Source organism: Silene latifolia, chromosome 10 (genome assembly GCF_048544455.1).
Source record: "Silene latifolia isolate original U9 population chromosome 10, ASM4854445v1, whole genome shotgun sequence".
Classification (NCBI taxonomy): Eukaryota; Viridiplantae; Streptophyta; class Magnoliopsida; order Caryophyllales; family Caryophyllaceae; genus Silene; species Silene latifolia.
Window position 1 is genome coordinate 145988596 of NC_133535.1, and position 23587 is coordinate 146012182.

Genomic DNA, 23587 nt, shown 5'->3' on the forward strand with positions numbered 1-23587 from the left:
GAGGTTGACACCCCCTTTTTTGAGGATGAGCCTTATACCTCTTTTGAGGATATACATACTACCTCCACCATTCCCTTAGCCTCACCCACCGACGAGGAGGATGCTCTCTTTGAGGATTATAAGAGTAAGAGTGATGAAGAGGGCATCACGATTGAAGACTTGGAGGTCAAATGGGATGATGAGTCTCTTTGTGAGGAAGTCTTGTTGGAAGAGTGGGATTTTGAGGTTGATTTGATTGAGGAGCCCATTTTTGAGAGATTTGATGCTCCCGTTCTTGTTATTGATGAATACCTTAAACCTATAGATTCCATTGACCTCATTTCTCTTGACCCTTTGTTGGAGGTCATGTATGTTGATGAAGAGTATGATGATCATTTACTTGATAATGCTTGCATGGGTGACTTGCTTGACATCCCCCTCCCTTTTAAATTGGATAATTGTGATGTCTTCCCTTCCGTTTTTGAGAAATTCGTGTTTGAAATGGAAGGGGAGAAAGATGAAGTGAAAGGTAAGGAGACTAGTGAAGTGTCCAATATTGTTGATTGTCCAAGTAGTTTGGAGTTTGATCATCCTCCTCCCACAAGGGAGGACATGTTTTACACCATTGAATTTGAAGATGAGGTGGAGAATGATCAAACTCTCAATGAAAGGAATGAGCTCAAAGATGAGAGCTATCTGATGGCCTGATATAGTTCATTCAGGTGCCGTTTGTGCCCATGAGCGGACCCACCGTTCTCATTGCCCCCGATGACAACATGGATTACTCCTATCCGTTCAAAGACGGATTTCTTATTTGACCCGCCGGCCTCTGTTTTTTGGCCTCCAGCAACGTATTTGCCGAGGCTCCCCTTCCGGATCAGCTCTTCAATGGCATTTTTCGGATGCCTAGATCGTTAGTTAAGTGGCCGTGTGGCCGTGGTACTTACGATCTTGGCTCGTGTCACCGTCACTCCCCCGCCACGGGAGCCTTTCCCACTTCGACCCTCGTTTTGCTCGGGCGAAGACCTCGGCGGCGGATACGACCCGGGGGTGTGGCCATTGAACCGTTTACGTAATATGGTCCGAACTCCCCTCGGCGCCCGCCGAGTTCTCGCTTTCAGCGGATCTGTCGACCGTGACCTATTATTGTCACGGCGTCCTTCGTCCGGGTTGTCCTCCCGGTGGCTCTTCTTCTCGAGTGCCCGGCCTCGGCGTGGCCTACCCAGTCTTGTGATAGTCCTCTACCTTGATGGCTTGGTCGGCCATCTTCCTGGCGGCGTCTAAGCCCAGGCCTCCGGACTTGATGAGCTCGTTTTTAAGTCTCCCCTTGGGAGGCCTTTCATCGCCGCGCAAGGCCGCCACTCGGGATTCGGCTCTCGAATCTGTTGAACCTTGGCGTCGAACCTCTTCACATAGCTTCGTAGAGACTCGCCCCCTCCCGTCGATAGTCGGGAGATCCGATGTCTCCACGGCCCTCCTCTTATTGCAAGATCTTTGGGCTAAAAAGGCGTCCCTTAGGTCGGCGTAAAGATATCGAGCCGTCGGGCAGCCCCTTGTACCAACTTTGAGCCATCCCATGCAAGGTCGTTGGGAAGACTCGGCACCAGACCTCATCGGGTTGTTCCCACACCGACATGTACGACTCAAAGGCCTCGGCATGGTCGGTGGGGTCACTATCCCCTTTGTATGTGAGCGCCGGCAACTTTAGCTTGGTTGGCACGGTGGTTTCAAGGACGTAGGCACTGAGGGGCTGTCTGACCACGTGTCGAACGACACGCGGCGATCGGCTCCTCGCATTCCTAGTCCGGCTCCTCTCCTCGTAGCGAGAAGGGCTTCTCCTCCGACTCGGTGAGTCGGGCTTCTTCTCCGACTCGACGAGCCGGACTTCTTCACTCCTCCGAGGCGGGCCTCGTCGGTCTTCCGCGGCGACGACCTCCCTCCGCGGGTGCGGGAAGGACTTAGGTCTACCACTAGCACTCGGGCTCCTCCGGCGTCTTGACAGGCCGGCCTCTTCCGGTGCTCGTTCAAGTCTCTTGGAGTCACATTCAGGCCCCGTCTCCGGACGGGTGTCGCCGCTCTTGTCGGTGTGACGGTGTGGCGGCGTGCTACCAATTAGGTCCGGGAGTAGCTTCGGCTTAGCCGCATCAACCACATGTCCCACGATGGTGACCTGGTCGGCGGGCGGCGTGCGTATCTGTAATATTGGCATCCCATACTCGGTTGGATTACTCGGCGGTGGAGGGTCGCGACTCCGAGAATTGTGGACGGTATCATCTTGGCGAGTCGTTTTAAATCGATCACGAATACCTCTTGTTGTTTTGACATCTTCTTAGCTTTTTGGGTGGGTTTTTGCTTTGAGTTTTTTTTTGTTTGGGAATGACTAGCTTCTAGTATCACTTCCCACAGACGGCGCCAATTGTTCCGGGTGTAATTCCAGAGCAGTTATTTGTTACCACCTATGCTTGTAGAATGATGTCTTTGCCTGAATCCTCCTTTGGCCTCTCCTGAAACGATTAACAAACTGAGGGCTCGACTTTGGCCTGAATCCTCCTTTGGCCTCTCCTTTTAAGTTTACTGACTTGAGCGTCGGAGTGAGTACGCTCGGCCAAAGCCGAGCCCTCAGTTTGTTCATCGTTTCAGGAGAGGCCAAAGGAGGATTCAGGTAAAGACATCATTCTACAAGCATAGGTGGTAACAAAGAACTGCTCTGGAATTACACCCGGAACAATTGGCGCCGTCTGTGGGAAGTGATACTAGAAGCTAGTCATTCCCAAAAAAAAAAAAAAAACTCCAAGCAAAAACCCACCCAAAAAGCTAAGAAGATGTCAAAAAAAAAAGAGGTATTCGTGACTGACGAAACCGAATTCTGCCAAGATGATACCGTCCACACTGAGTCACGCACCCCACCTACCGAGTAATCCAACCGGAGTATGGGATGCCAATATTACCAGATACGCCGCTGCCCGCCGACCAGGTCACCATCGTGGGATTGCTCAAAGTTGGTACAAGGGGCTGCCCGACGGCTCGGTATACTGATACGCCGACCTAAGGGACGCCTTTTTAGCCCAGTACTCTTGCAATAATAGGAGGGCCGTGGAGACATCGAATCTCCTGACTATCAGACAGGAGGGGGGCGAGTCTCTACGAAGCTATGTGAAGAGGTTCGACGCCAAGGTTCAGCAGATTCGAGAGCTGAATCCCGAGCTGGGGGCCTTCGCGCTGATGAAAGGCCTCCCAAGGGGAGACTTAAAAAACGAGCTCATCAAGTACAGAGGCCTGGGCTTAGACGCCGCCAGGAAGATGGCCGACCAAGCCATCAAGGTAGAGGACTATCACAAGACCTGGGTAGGCCACAGCGAGGCTGGGCACTCAGAGAAGAAGAGCCACCGGGAGGACAACCCGGACGAAGGACGCCGTGACAATAATAGGTCACGGTCTGACAGATCTGCCAGAAAGCAGAACTCGGCGGGCGCCGAGGGGAGTTCAGGACCATATTACCAGAAACGGTTCAATGGCCACACCCCCCTGGTCGTATCTGCCGCCGAGGTCTTCGCCCTGAGCAAAAACGAGGGTCAGAAGTGGGAAAGGCTCCCCAGGCCGAGGAGTGACGGTGACACGAGCCAAGATCTTTGTGAGTACCACGCCACACCGCCACTTAACTAACGATCGCGGCATCTCGAAAAATGCCATTGAAGAGCCGATCCGGAAGGGGAGCCTCGGCAAATATGTTGCCGGAGGCCAAAAAACAGAGGCCGACGGGTCAAATAAGAAATCCGTCTTTGAACGGATAGGAGTAATCCATGTTGTCATCGGGGGCAACGAGAACGGTGGGTCCGCTCATGGGCACAAACGGCACCTGAATGAAATATATCAGGCCATCAACTTTGTGCCCAACACAGCAACCCCCGCTTCCAACATCCCCGATATAACTATTGGGAAGAAGGACTACGAGGGAGTCATCGCCCCTCACAGCGACCCGCTTGTAGTCCACTTGGACATAGCCAACCACCTGGTGAAGAGATGCCTGATTGACACAGGCGCCTACACAAACATTATGTACAGAGAATGCTTTCTCAACCTCGGTCTGAAGGTTGAAGACTTGAGCCCCCGCACCAACCCGTTGTACGACTTTTTTTCGGGGCTGTACCCCAGGGTCAATCAGGCTGCCGGTGAGGTTCGACGAGGGGAGTGCGGCCAAGAATGTTATGTCTGAGTTCGTGGTCATTGACGGCTCGTCCGCTTACAACGTCCTCCTAGGCCGAGTCACTTTGAGTGAGGCCGACGCTGTGATGTCCATCCGGGCCCTGACATTGATGTATGTCTCGGACCGGGGGGAAGCGCATAAGCTCGTCTCAAAGAACGAGAAGGACGAGGTAGTCAATGTCCAAGTATCTCGCGGGGGTGCAACATGCAATCCTTCAAAGTGGCGAAGAAATCAGAGAAGGGGAAGAGCCCATCCTTACAACAGGAGGGCGACCACATGGATGCAACTGTCGGCATGGTCGAGGGGGCCTAGACTGAAGAGGTGGAAATTGACCCAGGGCGCACCGTAACTATCGGTGTTAACCTGGATCCGAAATTCAGGACCGCTCTCCTAGACCTTTTGACGAAAAACAAAGACGTCTTCGCCAACTCAGCGGCCGAGATGCCAGGCGTGAGCCGGGAGGTAATTGTTCACAAGCTGAACGTGCTCTCCACCGCTCGCCCTGTCAAGCAAAGGATGAGGAACTCCTCGGCCGAGAAGGATGAAGCCATCAAGGCCGAAGTAGACAAATTACTAGCGGCGGGCTTTATCATGCCTTGTACTTACCCTGAGTGGTTAGCTAATGTTGTAATGGTGAAGAAATCATCAGGGGCATGGAGAATGTGTGTGGATTTTACCAACCTTAATAAAGCATGCCCCAAAGATTGTTATCCTTTGCCTCGGATAGATAGTTTAATTGACGCCACGGCAGGCTACACTATGTTGAGCCTGCTGGACGCCTTCTCAGGGTACCATCAAGTATTCATGGCCGAGGAAGACATGCCTAAATGCGCATTCATCACTGCTAACGGCACATACATGTATAAAATGATGCCGTTTGGTTTGAAGAACGTCGGCGCAACTTACACAAGACTGGTGGACAAAGTGTTCCAAAATCAAAAAGGGCGAAACATTGAGGCTTACGTCGACGATGCTATTGTAAAAAGCAAGTCTGACGGCGAGCACTTTGCCGATTTACACGAGACATTTTGTTCACTAAGGAAATACAAGATGAAGCTCAACCCAATTAAATGCAACTTCGGTGTCCGGCGGGTAAGTTCCTCGGCGTACTTGTCGGCGCCGGGGAATTGATGCCAACCCGGACAAAGTCCAAGCAATCCCGGACTGCGGAGCCGAAAAATCGAAAAGAGATTATGATGCTTGACCGGAAGATGGCGGCTCTAGCCCGTTTCATCTCCCGGTCGGCCACCGACAAGAGCACCCCATTCTTCAAAGTGTTGAAGGGGAATAAGGACTTTAGGCGGGGGAGTGACGAGCACGGCTTTCAACAATCGAAAGCTCATCTTCGGACTCTCCCAACCCCCGTCCGTGCCGATCTTTGGGGGAGACGCTATATCCGTACATAGCAGTTACCTCGGCCACGGTCAGTGCCGTGATCGTCAGGGAAGAAAACAAACAGCAACACCCAATCTACTTTGTCAGCCATACGTTGTTGCCCGCCGAGAGAAATTACCCGCTGATTGAAAAAGCAGCCTTTGCCGTCGTCGTCGCCGCAAGGAAATTGAAACCCTACTTCGATGCACATCCCGTGACGGTCTTAACAGACCAACCATTGGAGAAAGCATTGGAAAAATTTGAGCAATCCGGCAGGCTCATCAAATGGGCGGTAGAGCTATCCGGCTTCGGCATTCAATACAAGCCGAGGCCCTCGATAAAGGGGCAGGCACTTGCAGACTTCTTTGCCGAGTGCACTTACCAAGAAGAATCACACCCCGAGGTATGAGAAGTATACACCGACGGGTCCTCCACGGCGAACAGCTCAGGAGCCGGCATCCTTATCATCAGCCCAAACGGGGACGAGTTCGAGTATGCCTTGAAGTTTACCTTCCCGGCCTCAAACAACGAATCCGAATACGAGGCGGTGATAACCGAGTCGAGCTAGCTAGGGTCAGGGGCGGAGCACATCATTCTGAAAACAAATTCACTTTTAGTGGCTAATCAAATTAGAGGAGAGTACGAGACTCGAGACGACGGGATGGTAAGATACCTGGAAAGGGTAAAAGCCGACACTTCAAAATTGAAATCTTTTCAGATACAATGCATTCCCAGGTCGGAGAACAACCGAGCCGACGGTCTCTCAAAGCTTGCCAGTTCAACCATCAATAATGTCAGTCGAACCGTGCTGGTAGACATCAGGAATGCCAAAAGCATCACTGAGACCGTCGGCATGGTGGGCGACATAGAGGCCGAGACGACGTGGATGACTCCGATAATGAAGTACAAATTGACAAATTGACAAATGAATTACCGGAGGCAGCCAATAAAACAATCCTCAACGGTTTGAAAAAGACAGTCGAAGACCTAAAGGGAAGGTGGGCCGATGAACTACCGGCGTCTGTGGTCCCTTCGAACCACGGAGAAAGAAGCAACGGGTGCATCCATTCCACTTAGTCTACGAATCCGGCGGACACGCGAATTGAAGCAACGGTGCCCACATTCGAACGACCACCTTTGACCCGGTTGAAAATGAGGAAGGTCCGAGAACCTCCCTGACCTGGTCGAAGAAAGCCGAGATACGACACGCCTCGGCAAAGATACCAAAACCGAATGAGAAGAGCCTACTACCGAAGAGTCCACAAAAGGGACTTAAAAGTAGGGGATCTAGTCCTAAGAAAGTCGGTCGCCACCAACAAAGGAAACATTCATGGTAAATTGACGGCCAATTGGGAGGGTCCCTACAAAGTGGTTGAAGAGATGAGGCCGGGTACATACCTGGCCGACCGACATGGAGGGTGTGCCTTTGATGAGCCATTGGAACACCGACAATCTCAGGAAATACTTTGTATAGCGGCGGAGGTGTCCAAAACAATTGTTGGCACCCCGACGCATGTTTATATCTAATGAAGAATCGTCCAAGTTTTCCATCAAAGTGTTCATTCCCCCCCCCCCCCCCCATAGTCACTACCAGAAGTAGACGCCACGGCGAGCACTACCGCCGTTAGCGGATACTGAACGCTCGTCGCGCCAGAACCCCTAGTCGCCTCGGCCCACCGAAGGCCTGGCAGGGGACACAACGGTCGATACGCTAACAAACGCTGTCGCGCCGTAACCCCTAGTCGCCTCGGCCCACCGAAGGCCTGGCAGGGGACACAACGGTCAATACGCTAACAAACGCTGTCGCGCCGTAACCCCTAGTCGCCTCGGCCCTCCGAAGGCCTGGCAGGGGACACAACGGTCGATACGCTAACATACGCTGTCGCGTCGTAACCTCTAGTCGCATCGGCCAACCGAAGGCCTGGCAGAGGACACAACGGTTGATACGCTAACATGTTCACAGCGGCGGATGGGAAGCGCAACTCCGACGCCTCGGCTAGACCGAGAGTGAAAGAGGAAGCGACCAACATGCTAACATGTTCAAGAAAAAGACGTTAAACACAGTTGAGATACGCATTCTAACTGCCTCGGCCAGGCCGAAGGTAAAAACGAAAAAGCGCTCAATTAAATAACGCAAGAAGACAAGTTAAGTATGGTGATCAAAAAGCCCCGGCCAAGCCGAGGGCCAATAAGACAAACTTTATTGAAAATGATTACAAGGAGAATACAGACGACGACCGTCCCCATTGGGATAGCCTAAACACAACCTACCAAAGTTTTACAAAAAACAAGGAAAGGAAAAGCAAAAGGTTACAGACATGTCATTTGAAGCGCCAAAAGATGGAAGGGAGGAAACGCTCAATAGTTGGCCCCCGAACAGCTAAAGCTATCCGAGATGCCGGGTGAGTCTGGTGACGACCGCCCGTCTCCCTATGCCTGTTGCTGCCCTCCATCGGCAGCAGTAGCATCATCTTCGGTGGCCGGCCCAGGGGAAAGCTCGTCATTTTCACGTGCCTTTAGCCTCTCAGCCTCCTCTTTGGCCTCCTTTACCTTTGCATCGTAGGCGCCTTGGCCTCGGCTATCCGAGCGACCTTCGCCGCCTCCGCCTTCTCCGCGGCCGCTTTTTCAAGAAAGATCGGCCATCTCATCCGTAAGGCGGTCAAATTGTTCCCACGGGAAGGAGCCTTCAGAACGAGCTTCTTGATCGCCTCCTGTCGCTTCCTCGGCTGGTCCCTAATTGGGCGCACATGTTAGGGATGAGCTCAGTTTGAAGCATCTCAATATCTTTCTCCTTTTGTGCAAGGATAGCCCTTGTGCCCCTATGTGCCTCCGACTGGGCATGGTACAGATCCTTCCATTCGTCCCTCTTGGCAACCACGGCGTCATAACCGCCCTTATACCTGTCCCGCTCCTCCAGAAGCTTGGCAACGGCAGCATCAACAGACTCAACCTTGGCCCTTTCGGCCAAGAGCAGCCTCTCAGCTTCCTCCTCACGCCTTCGGGCAGCAAGGAGGTCTAGCTTAGCCTTCCCGGCTTCTCCCTTCGCAGCGGAAAGATCAAGCTTAAGCCGTTCAATCAGTGGCCCAGCTTGGGCCATAGCCTTTTCTTGCTCCATAATGTGGGAGCCGGCTAGTTGATTCCACTTCGCCAGCCTCTTGTATATTCTCGTACCCTCTGCCACAAGCTCGGCGGGGGGAACCTTCTGGAGTAAGGAGTCAACGGTGACATTTCTATCACCCGCCTTCTCAGGCTGCTTCTCTAATTGCCGTTCGAAGAACGACTAGTGCCGACAGCGGATCTACTAAAAATTCACATAGCGCATCCATGTCAACATTCATCGACACATCGTAGAGTCTCGTCATCGGAATGCATAATGAACCACTAAGTCGAACCACGGGTTAGATCCGTACCGGTCTGGACCTTCTTAAATGGAGGACCTGATGGATCATTCTTTTCCCAACAACGGTAGAAGCCGCAGGTGGCTCTTTTCTCTTCTTTGGAGGAGGAGGGCCCTTCGCAACGGTCACCACCTCTTCGGTGATATCGACGACCTCCACATGCTCCTTCTGGACCGCTGGGGTTGAAGAGGGAGTTGGGACTGACGCCGTCGCCGAACTGGACGCCGCCTTCTTTTTTCTCTTCGGCACGCCTCCGAGAACCCGTGCTTGAGCCGCCACCGGATCCAGTGCCTTCAGTTGCTTGTCCATGAGTTCTTTGGGAGCCAGTCTACGATCACGCGCGTCAGCCTGAGGATGCCGCTGAACGACCTTCCCGTCCTTATCAAGCCCTAACCTCTTCAAGGTCCTCTCAGACAGATCCTGGCCAAACCGGTCTGCAAGAAACCAAACAAGAGTTACATGAAAGAAGTAATCAAACAAAGCTCTAAAAACAGGAGCATAACAGGCAAAGATGGGCCTCACACCGACCCTACTCACCCCGGGCCGAGGGCGGTATGAGGCCGACGCGCAAAAGCGCTCATCCCAAGAATAATCTAAGTCGGGGGCACCCATCCCTTCTCAGCATCAAACAGCTGCATCGCCCGTTTCTCATCTGCATTGAGATAAACCTTGGCGGCATCCATTTTAAGGTGTTTCCGGGAGACCCATTTGTCATGCTCCGCCTTACTCTCGCACCGCAAATTAAGTTTTGTGTATTGTGAATGAATAACAACGGAAGACGAAGTGTAAGGAATATCACTTGTATTATTTTAATAAGCTGAATACAAATTTGATTAAGTGATTTAATACACGAGAATGAAAGATAAATTGTAAAATAGCTGAATAATAATTGATGAATAATTGAGTGCCTTTACAAATGGCAAATTACAGTATTTATAGTTCTCAAAATACTAACGTTGTATTGATCTCAACGTCTCTCACTATTGTCGGGGTAGTTACCGGATTAATAGGACACATCCCCTATTAATTCGGTTGACTCGTTCTCCTTTCATTGATCTTTAGCTTTTTCTCCTCTTGTACGTCTAGGTTCATGGGTGACATAGTCTTATGATTAGACTTGGTCTTCCTTGAGAATAGGACATGAACATTTATCTTTATATAACCGTTTGGCTGCTCTTCAGCATAATCCAGCCTGTTTAGGTGTGCTGCCAGGTCATTCCATGCTTACCATCAGGCTTTTCTTCTGGGAATTAGTAGCCTACTCATCCTGTAATATTCTTTATCTGCCAAATTATGGTTAGACTTGTCCGGTCTCTCGTTCCCTTAATCAGCCTAGTAAGGTCAGGCCAGGTTAGAGTCAGACCAGGCTAATCTGGGCCTAACAGAGAGGATTATGTCGTTTTGGCAGTAATAAGGAACAATTGAAGTTTTGGTCAAGCTAAAGATTTTGAGGTGTAGGTTAGGTGGTGTGACGAGTGAATTGAAGTATGAGGATTGTTTAAGTAAGAGAGCCTTAGATATATGCATGGCGAGTGTTTAGATTATAGGTGGTTGTCTTTGACATGTGGTGGTGATGAGGATAATGAGAAGATATAGCTAAGGATTTAGTATTAGTAAGTTATGAGGACGTAACATTTATCTTAAGAGCAGCAAGATGCGGCAAAGAGAGTTTAATGGTTGTACATGCTGTAGTAGATTTGGAAGTATAAGTCTTGATGTAGAATAAAAGATTGATTTGTGTTGTGGTTGATTTTGTTAAAGGTCATGACCGTGCTTGTAGTAGTTCGATGTTTAGGAATGGGAGAATATTTCAATAGTGTCGACAGTTGGATGATGATGTTATGAGTGTGAGTAAATGTAATACCCGCCCTTTTAGGGAGCCTTTTACCATCGTTGACTGACCTTGGGAGCGGGAGTAGTCTTAGGAAAGTATGTCAAAACCATCTTGGGGTGCGTGTTAAGAGTGGTACTCGATAGAGTAGAGGCTACTCGATAGAGTAGAGGCTACTCGATCGAGTAGCTAGGTTACTCGATCGAGTAGGGGGCTACTCGATCGAGTATGTTGGGTACTCGATCGAGTACCGAGTTTTCAGCGAGGGTTTTATATCGCGTTTTGTTAAATCCGCAAATCACTTCCGCCACTTTCCTCCTTTCCTTCAGTCGCCTCTTTCCCTTCCCTTCACCTCAAAACCTCTATGGAAGCCTTCTTGAAGATCCTTGAACCTTAGGAGGGCATCACTTGTGTCGGGTAGCGGTCTCTTGCCGAGTTTCTCCCTAATAGGTATGTCATAATCATCATCCGTGTCCTTGTTCTTCATAGTTAGGGTTTGCTTGTTGGTAATATAGAATTGTATTCTGGTTATAGGCGTTGCTTGGTCGCTGGACATGTTATCTGTCGGCATGGATTGGTTATGATTATATAGTTACGATTAGTGATAATATGTGTGTATGTTTAGGAGAAGGCTTTGTTGAGGAGAGATTCTGAGTCAGCTGTGTGATCGTCTGATTTCGTGTTGCTTTCAGGTAGGGTTTCCCTACTCAGTATTAGTTACATGATGTGTGTGGTGATTGTGTTGTAGTTAGTGATTGTTGATTGATTCATACGGTTGTGATTTCATATTGTTGATTGATTCAGACGGTTGTTGATTTTGTACTGTGGTTACTGTTTGGTTGTCTGTGTTCTTCGGGGTGCGTCCCTGGCTGAGTGGAGTCACTTGCGGGAGTGGCTTCACGCCCTTGATTCGCCTTCTGTGGAACCCGCCACAGAAGGGATGTGCACATTAAGGAACATGGGTTTATCGCTCGATGAGATGAGCGGGGCTTAGGTGGGAACGGCTGCGGTCCCCCACTGGCGGTGTGGAGTACTTGTTGCGATGGGTACTCTGGCAGGGCTACACACTTTAGTGTGTAGTCAATTGTGTGGAGATTGATGATGGAGACTGGGGTTTGATGTGTTGATTGAGCTGTTTGGTATTTGCTTCATGTTGGTTTGTATCGTGTAATTAGTATTGACCCCGTTTAATTGTTTTAAAAACTGTGGTGATCCCTTCGGGGATGGTGAGCAGTTGTTGAGCAGGTTTGATACGATGCATTTGGCTAGCTGGGATGAGTCATCACTTGCAGTTAGAAGAGTCTTCCGCTGTGTCAGACGATGTCCTTTAGTTGTTCAGTTTTATTAGCAGACAATTTTGGTTTGATTGTATTTCATTTAACAGTTTTGGTTTGAGACATGTAATCGCTTAAACTATATTTACTTTTAAGTATGTTTTGTTATTGTCTTATGATTATCATTGCCTCGGAAAACCGAGATGGTAGCACTTCCATGCCTTAAGAGGTCCTAGTAAGGCACTTGGAGTATGGGGGTGTTACATCCGGTACGACCTCCCGAACGACTCAAATTAAAGTGTATAATACACGGTTTTTCGGGATTCCAGGGTCCCGGAACAAAATTTTCCGGAAATCACATAGAAAGTTCCTCGGGTCAGATAAAGCGACCACGCAAAATTTGAGTAGCAACGGAAGACATTTGGGGGTGTCATTATGCCATAAACCAGCATTCGTCGAACCTCGGATAATCGTGAAAATGGATAATGCTCGTTTAAAGCTCGTTATTAGAGGCTGAATCGAATAGGTTAACTCCTGAAATAACCTCGGACACGTGATAGAAAAATCGGGAGAAAAAGAATCTGTGTCCAGTACGACCTTCCGAACGGCTCAAATTGAAGTGTAGAATACACGGTTTTTCGGGATTTCGGGGTCCCGGAACAAAATTCTCCAGAAATCACATAGAAAGTTCCTCGGGTCAGATAAAGCGGTCACGTAAAATTTGAGTAGCAACGGAAGACATTTGGGGGTGCTGGTATGCCATAAAACAGCATTCGTCGAACCTCGGATTATCGTGAAAAATGGATTATTAATTCTCGTTTAATGCTCGTTATTAGAGACTGAATCGAATAGCTTAACTCCTGAAATGACCTCGGACGTGTGATCGAAAAACTGGGAGAAAAGAAACTGGGTCCTGTACGACCTCCCGAACGGCTCAAATTGAAGTGTATAATACACGGTTTTTCGGGATTCCAGAGTCCCGGAACAAAATTCTCCGGAAATCACATAGAAAGTTCCCCGGGTCATATAAAGCGGCCACGCAAAATTTGACTAGCAACGTTAGACATTTGGGGGTGCCGGTATTCCATAAACCAGCATTCGTCGAACCTCGGATAATCATGAAAAATGGATTTATTCTCGTTTAATGCTCGTTATTAGAGGCTGAATCGAATAGGTTAACTCCTGAAATGACCTCGGACGCGTGATAGAAAAACCGGGAGAAAAATAAACTAGGTCCGGTACGACCTCCTAAACGGCTCAAATTGAAGTGTACAATACACGGTTTTTCGGGATTCCAGGGTCCCGGAACAAAATTCTCCGGAAATCACATAGAAAGTTTCTCGGGTCAGTTAAAGCGGCCACGCAAAATTTGAGTAGCAACGGAAGACATTTGGGGGTGCCGGTATGCCATAAACCAACATTCGTCGAACCTCGGATAATCGTAAAAAAATGGATTAATGCTCGTTTTATGCTCGTTATTAGAGGCTGAATCGAATAAGTTAACTCCTGAAATGACCTCGAACACGTGATAGAAAAACCGAAAGAAAAAGAAACTGGGTCCGGTACGACCTCCCGAACGGCTCAAATTGAAGTGTATAATAGACGGTTTTTCGGGATTCCAGGGTCCCGAACAAAATTCTCTGGAAATCACATAGAAAGTTCCTCGGGTTAGATAAAGCGGCCACGTAAAATTTAAGTAGCAACGGAAGACATTTGGGGGTGCCGGTATGCCATAAACCAGCATTCGTCGAACCTCGCATTATCGTGAAAAATGGATTAATGCTCGTTATTAGAAGCTGAATCGAATAGCTTAACTCTTGAAATGACCTCGGACGCGTGATCGAAAAACCGGGAGAAAAAGAAACTGGGTCCAGTACGACCTTCCGAACGGCTCAAATTGAAGTGTATAATACACAACATTTTGAGCCGTTCGGGAAGCCGTATCGGATCGTGTTTCTTTTTATCCCGGTTTTCTAACACGTATCTGGGTCACTTCAAAAGTTAACCTTATCAAATCCTGCCCCATATAACATGTATTAAACCATCTTAACGACAATCCGATTTATGTCATAAACTGGCTTATCGCACACCGTCAGTGACAAATGTTCTTTTTCCTCCCCGAAAATTTATAATCCTTTTTGTCCGACCTGATAAATTGTCCGTGTAATTTACGGATTTTTTTTCCGACCCTCTAATCCCGAAAACGGTGTAAGTATACACTCCATTTTGAGCCGTTCGGGAGGCCGTATCAGGTCGTGTTTCTTTTTCTCCCGGTTTTTTTACCATTTGTTCAGGTTCGCTTCAGGAGTTACTCTATTCGATTTCAGCCCCAAATAATAAGTATTAAACCAATTTCAACGAATATCCGATTTTTCCCCGAGACTGATTTATCGCACACCGACAACCTCAAATGTCATCCGTTGCTCCTAAAAATTTGTAACGGTGCTTTGTCTGACATGAGAAACCGTCCTTGTAATTTACGAACGTTTTTGTTCCCGAAAGCCTGAAATCCCGAAAACCGTGTGTTATTATACACTACATTTTTGCCATTCGGGAGGCCGTGACCGGTCGTGTTTATTTTTATCCCGGTTTTTCAACCATGTGTCTAGGTCGTTTCAGAGGTTAACCTATTCAAATCCTCCCCTAAGTAACAAGTATTAAATCATTTTTTAACGAGGATCCGATTTTTTTCTTAAACAGATTTATCTCACACCGGCAGGCTCAAATGTTCTCTGTTTCTTTTTAAAATTTCTAAGCCTTTTTGTCCGACCCGATAAACTGTATGTGTAATTTACGGATATTTTTACCGAGACCCTCTAATCCCGAAAACGGTGTATTTATACACTCCATTTTGATCCGTTCAGGAGGCCGTATCAGTCATGTTTCTTTTTCTCCCGGTTTTTCTACCATTTGTCCAGGTTTGCTTCAAGAGTTACGTTATTCGATTTCAGCTCCAAATAATAAATATTAAACCAATTTCAACGAGTATCCAATTATTCCCCCTAGACTGGTTTATTGCATACCGACAACCTCAAATGTCATCCGTTGCTCCTAAAAATTTGTGACGGCACTTTGTCTCACAGAAGAAACCGTCCTTTTAATTTACGGACATTTTTGTTCCGGAACCCTGAAATCAAGAAAACCTTGTATTATATACTACATTTTCAGCCGTTCCGGAAGCCATATCGAGTCTTGTTTCTTTTTTTCTCGATTTTTCAACCATGTGTCCAGGGTCGCTTTTGAAGTTAACCCTATTCACCTGACCTAATTTACCCAAATGTCAGGTCTTAAACCATTTTTAACGAGTATCATATTTCTTTCTTAAACTCGCTTATCGCACACCGGCAGCCTCAAATGTTCTCTGTTGCTTCTTAAAGTTTCTGAGCCTTTTTGTCCGACCCAATAAACAGTCATGTAATTTACGGATATTTTTTCCGAGACCCAGAAATCCCGAAAACGGTATATTTATACAGTCCATTTTGAGCCGTTCGGGAGGCCGTATCGGGTCATGTTTCTTTTTCTCCCGGTATTCCTACCATTTGTCCAGGTTCTCTTCAGGAGTTGCATTATTCGATTTCAGTCCCAAATAATAAGTATCAAACCAATTTCAACGAGTATTCGATTATTCCCCCGAGACTGGTTTATCGCACACCGACAGCCTCAAATATCATCTGTTGCCCCTAAAAATTTGTGACGGCGCTTTGTCTGACATGAGAAACTGTCCTTGTAATTTACAGACATTTTTGTTCCGGAACCCTTAAATCACGAAAACAGTGTATTATACACTGCATTTTCAGCCGTTCGGGAGGCCGTATCCGGTCGGGTTAACTTTTCTCCCGGTTTTTCAACTACGTGTTTGAGGTCGCTTAAGAAGTTAACCTATTCAAATCGTGCCCCAAATAATAAGTATTAAATTATTTTTTAACGAGTATCTGAGATTTGTCTTAAACTGGTTTATCGCACACCGACAGACTCAAATGTTCTCTGTTGTTTCTTAAAGATTCTGAGCCTTTTTGTCCGACCCGATAAACCGTTCGTGTAATTTACGGATACTTTTTTCCGAGACCCTGAAATCCCGAAAACGACATATTTATACACTCCATTTTGAGTCGTTCAGGAGGCTGTATCGCGTCATGTTTCTTTTGCTCCCAGTTTTTCTACCAGTTATCCAGGTTCGCTTCAGGAGTTACGTTATTTGATTTCAACGGTTCAACCCAAATAATAAGTATTAAACCAATTTCAACGAGTATCCGATTCTTCCTCTGAGACTGGTTTATCGCACACCGACAACCTCAAATGTCATCTGTTGCTCCTAAAAATTTGTGACGGCGCTTTGTCTGACATGAGAAACCGTCCTTGTAATTTACGAACATTTTTGTTCCGAAACCCTGAAATCACGAAAACCGTGTATTATTCACTACATTTATAGCTGTTCGGGAGGCCGTATCGAGTCGTGTTTCATTTTCTCCCGGTTTTTCAACCATGTGTCCAAGGTCGCTTCAGAAGTTAACCTATTCAAATCCTGCCCCAAATAACAAGTACTAAACCATTTTTTATCGAGGATCTGATTTTTGTCTTAAACTGGTTTATCGCACACTACCGGCCTCAAATGTTCTCTGTTGCTTCTTAAATATTCTGAGCATTTTTGTCCAACCCGATAAACCGTCTGTGTAATTTACAGATATTTTTTTTCCGAGATTCTCTAATCCCGAAAACGGTGTATTTATACTCCATTTTGAACCGTTCGGGAAGCCGTATCGGCTTGTATTTATTTTTCTCCCGGCTTTTCTACCATTTGTTCAGGTTCGCTTCTGGAGTTACCCTATTTGATTTCAGCCCCAAATAATAAGTATTAAACCAACTTCAACGAGTACCCGATTTTCCCGCGAGACTGATTTATCGCACACCAACAGCCTCAAATGTCATCCATTTCTCTTCAAAATGTGAGGGCACTTTGTCTGACATGAGACACCGTCCTATTTCGAAAATCTGAAGAAAAAAATAAAGGCTCGGTAGCACATTATTGTTTTATACCTCCTTTGACAAATGAATGGATTGAGTTAGACCTACCAAACTAACCCAAACCCGAATGAAATGATCTGAAATGTATTAACTTGTAAACCCTAATTGAAATAACCCCTCTTTGATCTAACCAAAATGTTATTAACCATATTGTAAATCAGAATATTTCCACCAATATTGTCAGCATATCAAATCAACAATCATCCTCTCAATCACCTCCTACAATTAAGGGAACTTAATCATGTTCATATTGCACATATAGGAAGTTTATATTATTGTATCTTTTTAATTATAGTGATCATTCTTGTTGTCCTTAGCATTGTAAATCCTATATATATGTGTAATTCTTTCATCAGTAAAATATCAATTCATTCAATATTCACTTATCTTTCTTTTCTCATAAATGTTTGTTATCACAAAGCCACAGTTATTTCTAAATAACTTGATGTCATGCACTCGACCCAAGCTGACTCAATTCAATCGAAAACTAACCTAATCTACAAAGTTACACTCAACCGATTGACCCAATTGCACAGTTTTGTCTTTTATAGGTGTTTTAGGGCTTATTTGGCGCCAATAGATAAACATATTTGGCGCCAATTGATAATTATTTTCTCAACAATAGAAGCCCCACTATAAACCCTTTTTCTCCTTCACATTCTTCCGTGCTCTCTGAATTATGTTCTCATCCGATCCGACCCAAATGTTTATTGTTGTATACACATTACCTGTACAAGTGATTTGAGGTATGTTTCTGAATTTTAATTTGTGGTAGTATTTATCAGCATGAATTGTGTATTGGGTATTTGTTAGATTAGGAATTTAGATAGTGCATGCCAACTGTTCGACGAAATTCCTGTGAGAAAATCATGGGGTTTAGGGAAAATGTAGCAAAGATGCAAAGGGGTACTATTGATAGAATTTCGGAGCTTCCAGACTTTATCCTGCATAGTATTCTCTCAATGCTCGATACTAAAGAGGTGTGTCGCGCTAGTGTATTGTCTAAGAAGTGGTATGGAGCTTCGTCTTCTGTTCCGGTTTTGGACTTTCAGCTTCGGTACTTTCAGAAATATGGGGATGATCTCTATAACTGTGATGACAATACACTGGAACGGTTTGTGGGTTTGCAGAGATACTCTATGCAGAAGTATAGAATAACCAAAATGCACCTTATGCTTCTTAAGATTGATGAAAAGCTAGAGTCTTTGATTGACAAATGGATAATGATTGCGGTGCAAAACCAAATTCAGGATTTCGGTATCAGTGTTGTTGTTGGTGGATATTACTACAGGCTGCCCGAGATTTTATTTTGTGCAAAATCGCTTAAAGTTTTGAAATGTGATTGCGTCAAATTGCCATATTATGAGACTATGGAGCTCGTCTCTCTCGAATACTTAACTATTTACTTGGACACTGTTGATGGGGATATGCTCCAAAGAATTATCTCTTCGTCCCCCTTGGTTGAATTAGATGTTACAGCTAAAAAGTGCCTTGTAAATATTTCACTCCCTTGGATGAAAAAGGGTAATGGAGGAGACAGATGTCGTAGTAATGGAACAATGCAATCCAACCTCCAAGAATGTCCGCTACAAAAGTTTGTTTATGGTAGTTTTGACGGCGTCGATATGCTGTGGCCATGGAATATAAATGTGGTTGCATTGAAAAATTTGAGAAAACTGGAGTTTACTTGTGTTCCTATAACAGATGATATTGTTTATGAGTTGGCATGTGGGCTTGTAGCTTTAGAAAGTTTAGTACTATCGGATTGCTTTAATCTGAATTGCATTAAGATCTCAAGCAATTTCGAATTGCCCATGCATTAGACTTCATTAAGGTAACGATTGATGCTCCAAAATTGCTCGAGTTTTCATTCAACACTGAAGTAGGGACCTCTCTGTCGTTAGTTAGGGTTCCAGATCATTGTAATGCTCAATTTCTTCCATTGTGTCCGGATCCTTTCACCACCGTTTGGCTTGTTAAGCTGAAGAAGTTTCTTGTAGAAACGAACTTCTTCAAGTCTCTAGTTATTGAGTTGTCTGACACGTCTTACCCTCTTGAGGTATGAATTTATATATATTTCATGATCTATTTGTTATGTGTAGTTTTCTTATCCACTAATGACCATGTACAGTTGTATCACGATTCTGTATTTTTTTTAGTACGGGACCATACATTTTTACCTAGTGTACTGAATTCCCTGATGATAGTAATGGCGATTATGTTGGCATCTATACAGATTGTGATCGATGAGGACGAACTGAGGAATACTGTTACTGGCCTACCATACAAACTCAGTGAGTTAAAGCTGTGTGGGATAAATGATTGGAATCGTACAGAATTTTCAGTTGTGGCCTTTCTGGATGCATTGTTTTTGTGTTGCCACCCTGATGTACTGTCACTAACGACAAGTTTAGAGAATTCGGCTTCCGAGGTACCTTTTGTTTTACCTATGTTTCTAGTAGTAAAATCAGGAGATTGCCTTGGTGCATTTTTTGTTTTCTGGGTCATTCATCATGCTTGAAGCGTGAAAGTATTAGCCAAATCCAAAGTACCCGACACATAATTTCAACCATTTAATGCAATCTATATCTGGGCTGGATCGTCTCCTTACGACTAAACCCTCGTATGTTTCCCAAACTTTGTTTTTACAGTTTATTTTGAATATTTTGAATATTCTGAAGCGTAAAGTGCATTGCTATACACATCCCCTGAGAAGCATCGAAGTTGAAGGTGCGGATTGCTCAAGCTTACTCTCGAAAACATCAGAAATTGAGATGAGGTTTAGACTGTCCTGGTGCCAAGTTTAGCTTACAGAAGAAAATCTTAAATACGCGCATCTAGTCCTGGATTCATGCGTGTTCCTGTTGTGAACTCGCCACTGGGTGGAAAATCAAGACTATGTGTTGGAATAGTAGGGACTTTGGTGACGCGGACACCCCTGTTGTTCCATATCTGAAATGTTGTCCGCAACTACAGCGTCTCTATTTTGTTTAAGACTAACTAAATCGCCTGTTTGCCTTTTTTGTGGTTTTGATGCTGTTGATCTAAGTGGTGGGCTTCTTTTGCGATGGAATGATGTTTCCTATAAAACTGGCATTGTATTAGCTTAGTTTAAAATTGTAGTTTGTACCCGACTGAATTACTCCGTATATTGTACGAGTACATTTCTCCGTCGCCTATATTTATTTTTGGACCAACTCGAGTGTATTTATTTTTCGATTTGATTGACTCGACCTGAATCCAACCCAATTACCCGTTTGACAAATCTACTTAAAACTATACTTAAAAAGATAAAATAGATACTTTTTCGAACATTTTTATTTTAAAACCGATAATACCATTTTAATAGAGACTTACCGACTTACCCATTTAAAAATGATCATGTAAAAAACCTAAAACGATTTATATCCTTTTCAGGAGAAATGTTGACTAGAAATTTATTAGGTCTACTCAGTTTTTGGCGCCAAGAAATATACCGATGCACTCCAGTCTCCGCAATTTATTCCCAGTTTATTAGGTCTAATCATTTTGTGCAAATTAACCCAGAAATCATGAAGAGAATCAATTGAATTTGCCGGGGTATACTCTGGTATATGTTATCTAATCTTCCATTCTTTTTTTCCTTTTTCTTTTAATTAATATGTTGCATAACTATGGTATCTAGTAATTTGAGTTGGGTATTTCTGAATTTTAATTTGTTATAAGGATATGATCAAGAACTGTGAATTGGGTATCTGTTAGATTTGCAAAAGATTAGGAATTTAGATAGTGCACGCCAACTGTTTGACGAAATTCCTGTGAGAAAATCATGGGGTTTGGGGAAAATGCTGCAAAGGTGAAGAGGGATACTGTTGATAGAATTTCGGAGCTTCCCGATTTTATCGTGCATACTATTCTCTCAATGCTCGATACCAAAGAGGCTGGTCGTGCTAGCGTATTGTCTAAGAGGTGGTATGGAGCTTGGTCGTCCATTCCGGTTTTGGATTTTCGGCCTCAGTTCTTTAGGAATTTCAGTATTCTACTTCCGTGTACGATGATGATTCAGTTCAACGTTTTGTTCGGTTTGTAGACAAGACCATGCAAAGATACTTTTCGCAGAAGTATAGAATAAGAGAGATGTATCTTATGGTTAGTATGAATGATAAAAAGCTAGAGTCCTTTATTGACAAATGGATAATGATCGCTGTGCAAAACCAAATCCAGAAATTGGAAATCGAGGTTGATAGTGAAATTATATACCGGCTGCCTGAGATTCTATTTTGTTCTAAATCGCTGAAATATTTGGAATGTGTGCAGATTGAGCTGCCATATTATGAGACTATGGAGCTCGTCTCTCTCGAATATTTGACTTTAGAGCCGGCAGCTCTAGATGACAATATGCTCCAAAGAATTATCTCATCCTGCCCCTTGGTTGAATTAGATATTACATGTAGTAAACACCTTGATAGCATTTCACTTCCTTGGATGAGAAAAGTTGATGGAATCGAAGGCTGTGGTAGTGGAACAACGGAATCCTACCTAGCATCTCCGCTTCAAGAATTTGTTTTTACTGGTAGTAGTTTTGATTTCTCGTGGCCGTGGAAGATGAATGTGGTTGCATTGAAAAACTTGAGAAAGCTGGAGATTTGTTGTGTTTCCATAACAGATGATATTGTTTCCGAGCTGGTATCTGGGCTTATAGCATTAGAATGTTTAGTATTGGAGTCATGTATAATGCTGAAATGCATTAACATCTCAAGCGCTTCGTTGAAGGAATTTCGAATCGGAGATGACCTAGACATGAAGAATAACGAAATTCCATTTGAAGATGGCCTAGACTTGATGAAGGTTACAAACTTACAATTGACGCCCCTAACTTACTCGATTTTTCATACAACTGTAAATTGGAGACTTCTCTGTCGTTGATCCGAGTGCTAGATCATTGTAATGCTCACTTCTATCCATTGGTGGAAGATGCTTTAACCATTGTTTGGTTTGTTAAGCTGAAGAAGTTTCTCACTGAAACAAACTTCTTCAAATCTCTAGTGATGGACGTGTCTCACTGTAATCAGGTCCGAATTTATGCCCACTTTATGATTTATTTATTATGTTTAATTGTCTTACAGTCTTACGTAGCAGTGTAACTATGGATGAAATTAACGAAGATTATGTTTTCATCTTTATAGACTATGGTAGAAGAGGAGGACCAACTGAACAATGTTGTTACTTGCTCACCATACAAACTCAGAGAGTTAAAGCTGCGTGAAACACGTGCATGGAATTCTACAGAATCTTCACTTAAGGCGTTTCTGGATGGACTGTTTTGGTGTTGCCACCCTGATGTGCTGTCAATAACAACAATTTTCCAGAATTCAGTCATCCAGGTATGCTATGTTGCATGTGCTTTCAATAACAAGTATGTTCTGTCTGTTATATATGCTTTGATAGTTTGATAGCCTATTAAATTCAATTGACAACTTTTGTTATCTTGTGTATGGATGGGTATAGCCCTATAGTGGTGGAGCGGCCTTAGTTTAAATTCCTCTCACGAAGAAACGGGATCTGGCACTTGGATTTGAAGGAAAGAAGTATCAACTTTACCCCTTTAGATAAGGCATTACCTTAGGGGGCAGCTGGGTGACTATTACCCCTCTCCTCTTGCCTCGTCAAAACTGGTCGAAAGTGGACCCAATTTACCATTACCTTTACAAACACAAATATTTCTCCTCACTCTAGCCGACCCAAATCGATCTTGATTTTGCTTATCCTAAATTTACCATTACCTTTACAAGGAAGAAATAATAGTCTCCCAAGTTACTTGAATCTGAATGACCAACCAGAATTCAAACTTGCCCTTAATGACCTATATTGGAATTGGCCCAACTCATACCGATCCATTTTCTAGGTCAACTCCCCTTCCTCCTCTACGATCATTATCTTGAAGCCGATTATGTTATGTAGGTTTTACTATCGTCTTGAATTCTGAGCAGTTGAGGGACGGGACTAGGACTTCCCATCTGGGGTTCTATACTCATTACAGCCGAGTTGAGGTTTTTTTTTTCTAGTATGAAACCCAAGTGCCTTGACATCTTAATTTGTGAATCGTTTTATTTTGGCAGTTGATCTTGAGCATCCTCAGGAAAAAAGTGCATTGCTGGAAGGATCCCTTGAAAAGCATTGAAGTTGAAGGCTTCGAATCCCCTCGATTACTTTCACCTCCATATGAGCTTGAGATCAAACTCAGGCTGTCCTGGTAGTTACTAACTAATGCAGAGTACAACTTATATTAAAGACTACCTTAGCACCTCGTTGGCGTTTTCAGCCATACAGAGGTATCTTTGTAATTAATAAAAGCTCTGGCTGTGTATTTTTGTATGTATAGTAAACCATCATTTAATACCTCAATCTCTTGATTTACTTTCACTTTTTTCTGCTATTTCTTTTTACCTTTCACTTCTCTTCATTGCATATTGACATATAGCACACATAATTTTACCCTTATCGTAAATACTCGTATAAGACGATT

At 44.8% G+C, this 23587-nt stretch overlaps 3 protein-coding genes across 7 annotated transcripts in view; all 3 read left to right on the forward strand.

Moving 5' to 3' along the window:
• LOC141606206 (uncharacterized) overlaps positions 1 to 23587 on the forward strand; it is a 44780-nt gene that overhangs the window by 11559 nt on the left and 9634 nt on the right. The window contains exons 4-5 of one of the 4 annotated variants that reach the window (XR_012526605.1): positions 11412 to 11478; positions 12021 to 12231. The exons of 2 other annotated variants lie outside the window; for them this stretch is intronic. The gene's annotated coding sequence lies outside the window, so the exon portion shown is untranslated. Of the gene's footprint in view, positions 1 to 11411; positions 11479 to 12020; positions 12232 to 23587 lie in introns of those variants that run through there. One more of the 4 variants, XM_074425246.1, reaches the window with a different exon arrangement.
• LOC141606200 (F-box/FBD/LRR-repeat protein At5g56420-like) lies at positions 17224 to 23450 on the forward strand. 2 transcript variants are annotated; one of them, XM_074425239.1, is made up of 5 exons: positions 17224 to 19141; positions 19319 to 19513; positions 19734 to 22133; positions 22248 to 22445; positions 23181 to 23450. In XM_074425239.1, exons 3-5 carry the CDS (start codon positions 22110 to 22112, stop codon positions 23316 to 23318), a joined length of 360 nt encoding a protein of 119 aa, XP_074281340.1. In that variant the 5' UTR covers positions 17224 to 19141; positions 19319 to 19513; positions 19734 to 22109; the 3' UTR covers positions 23319 to 23450. The 2 variants fall into 2 exon arrangements, with proteins under 2 accessions (XP_074281340.1, XP_074281339.1); XM_074425238.1 differs by lacking the exons at positions 22248 to 22445; positions 23181 to 23450 and having other exon boundaries at positions 17467 to 19141; positions 19734 to 20251.
• On the forward strand, positions 20891 to 21987 carry LOC141608433 (F-box/FBD/LRR-repeat protein At1g16930-like). The gene is made up of 2 exons (XM_074427788.1): positions 20891 to 21110; positions 21152 to 21987. The coding sequence occupies exons 1-2, from the start codon at positions 20891 to 20893 to the stop codon at positions 21985 to 21987; spliced, it is 1056 nt and encodes a 351-aa protein (XP_074283889.1).

Bases quoted from the DNA above. Each gene is read 5' to 3' on its own strand.
- LOC141606200 (XM_074425238.1), top strand. From the start codon at position 17,916: ATGCCAACTGTTCGACGAAATTCCTGTGAGAAAATCATGGGGTTTAGG.
- LOC141608433 (XM_074427788.1), top strand. From the start codon at position 20,891: ATGGGGTTTGGGGAAAATGCTGCAAAGGTGAAGAGGGATACTGTTGAT. The intron at 21,111-21,151 runs GTACGATGATGA...TTCGGTTTGTAG, and splicing joins TTTCAGTATTCTACTTCCGT to ACAAGACCATGCAAAGATAC.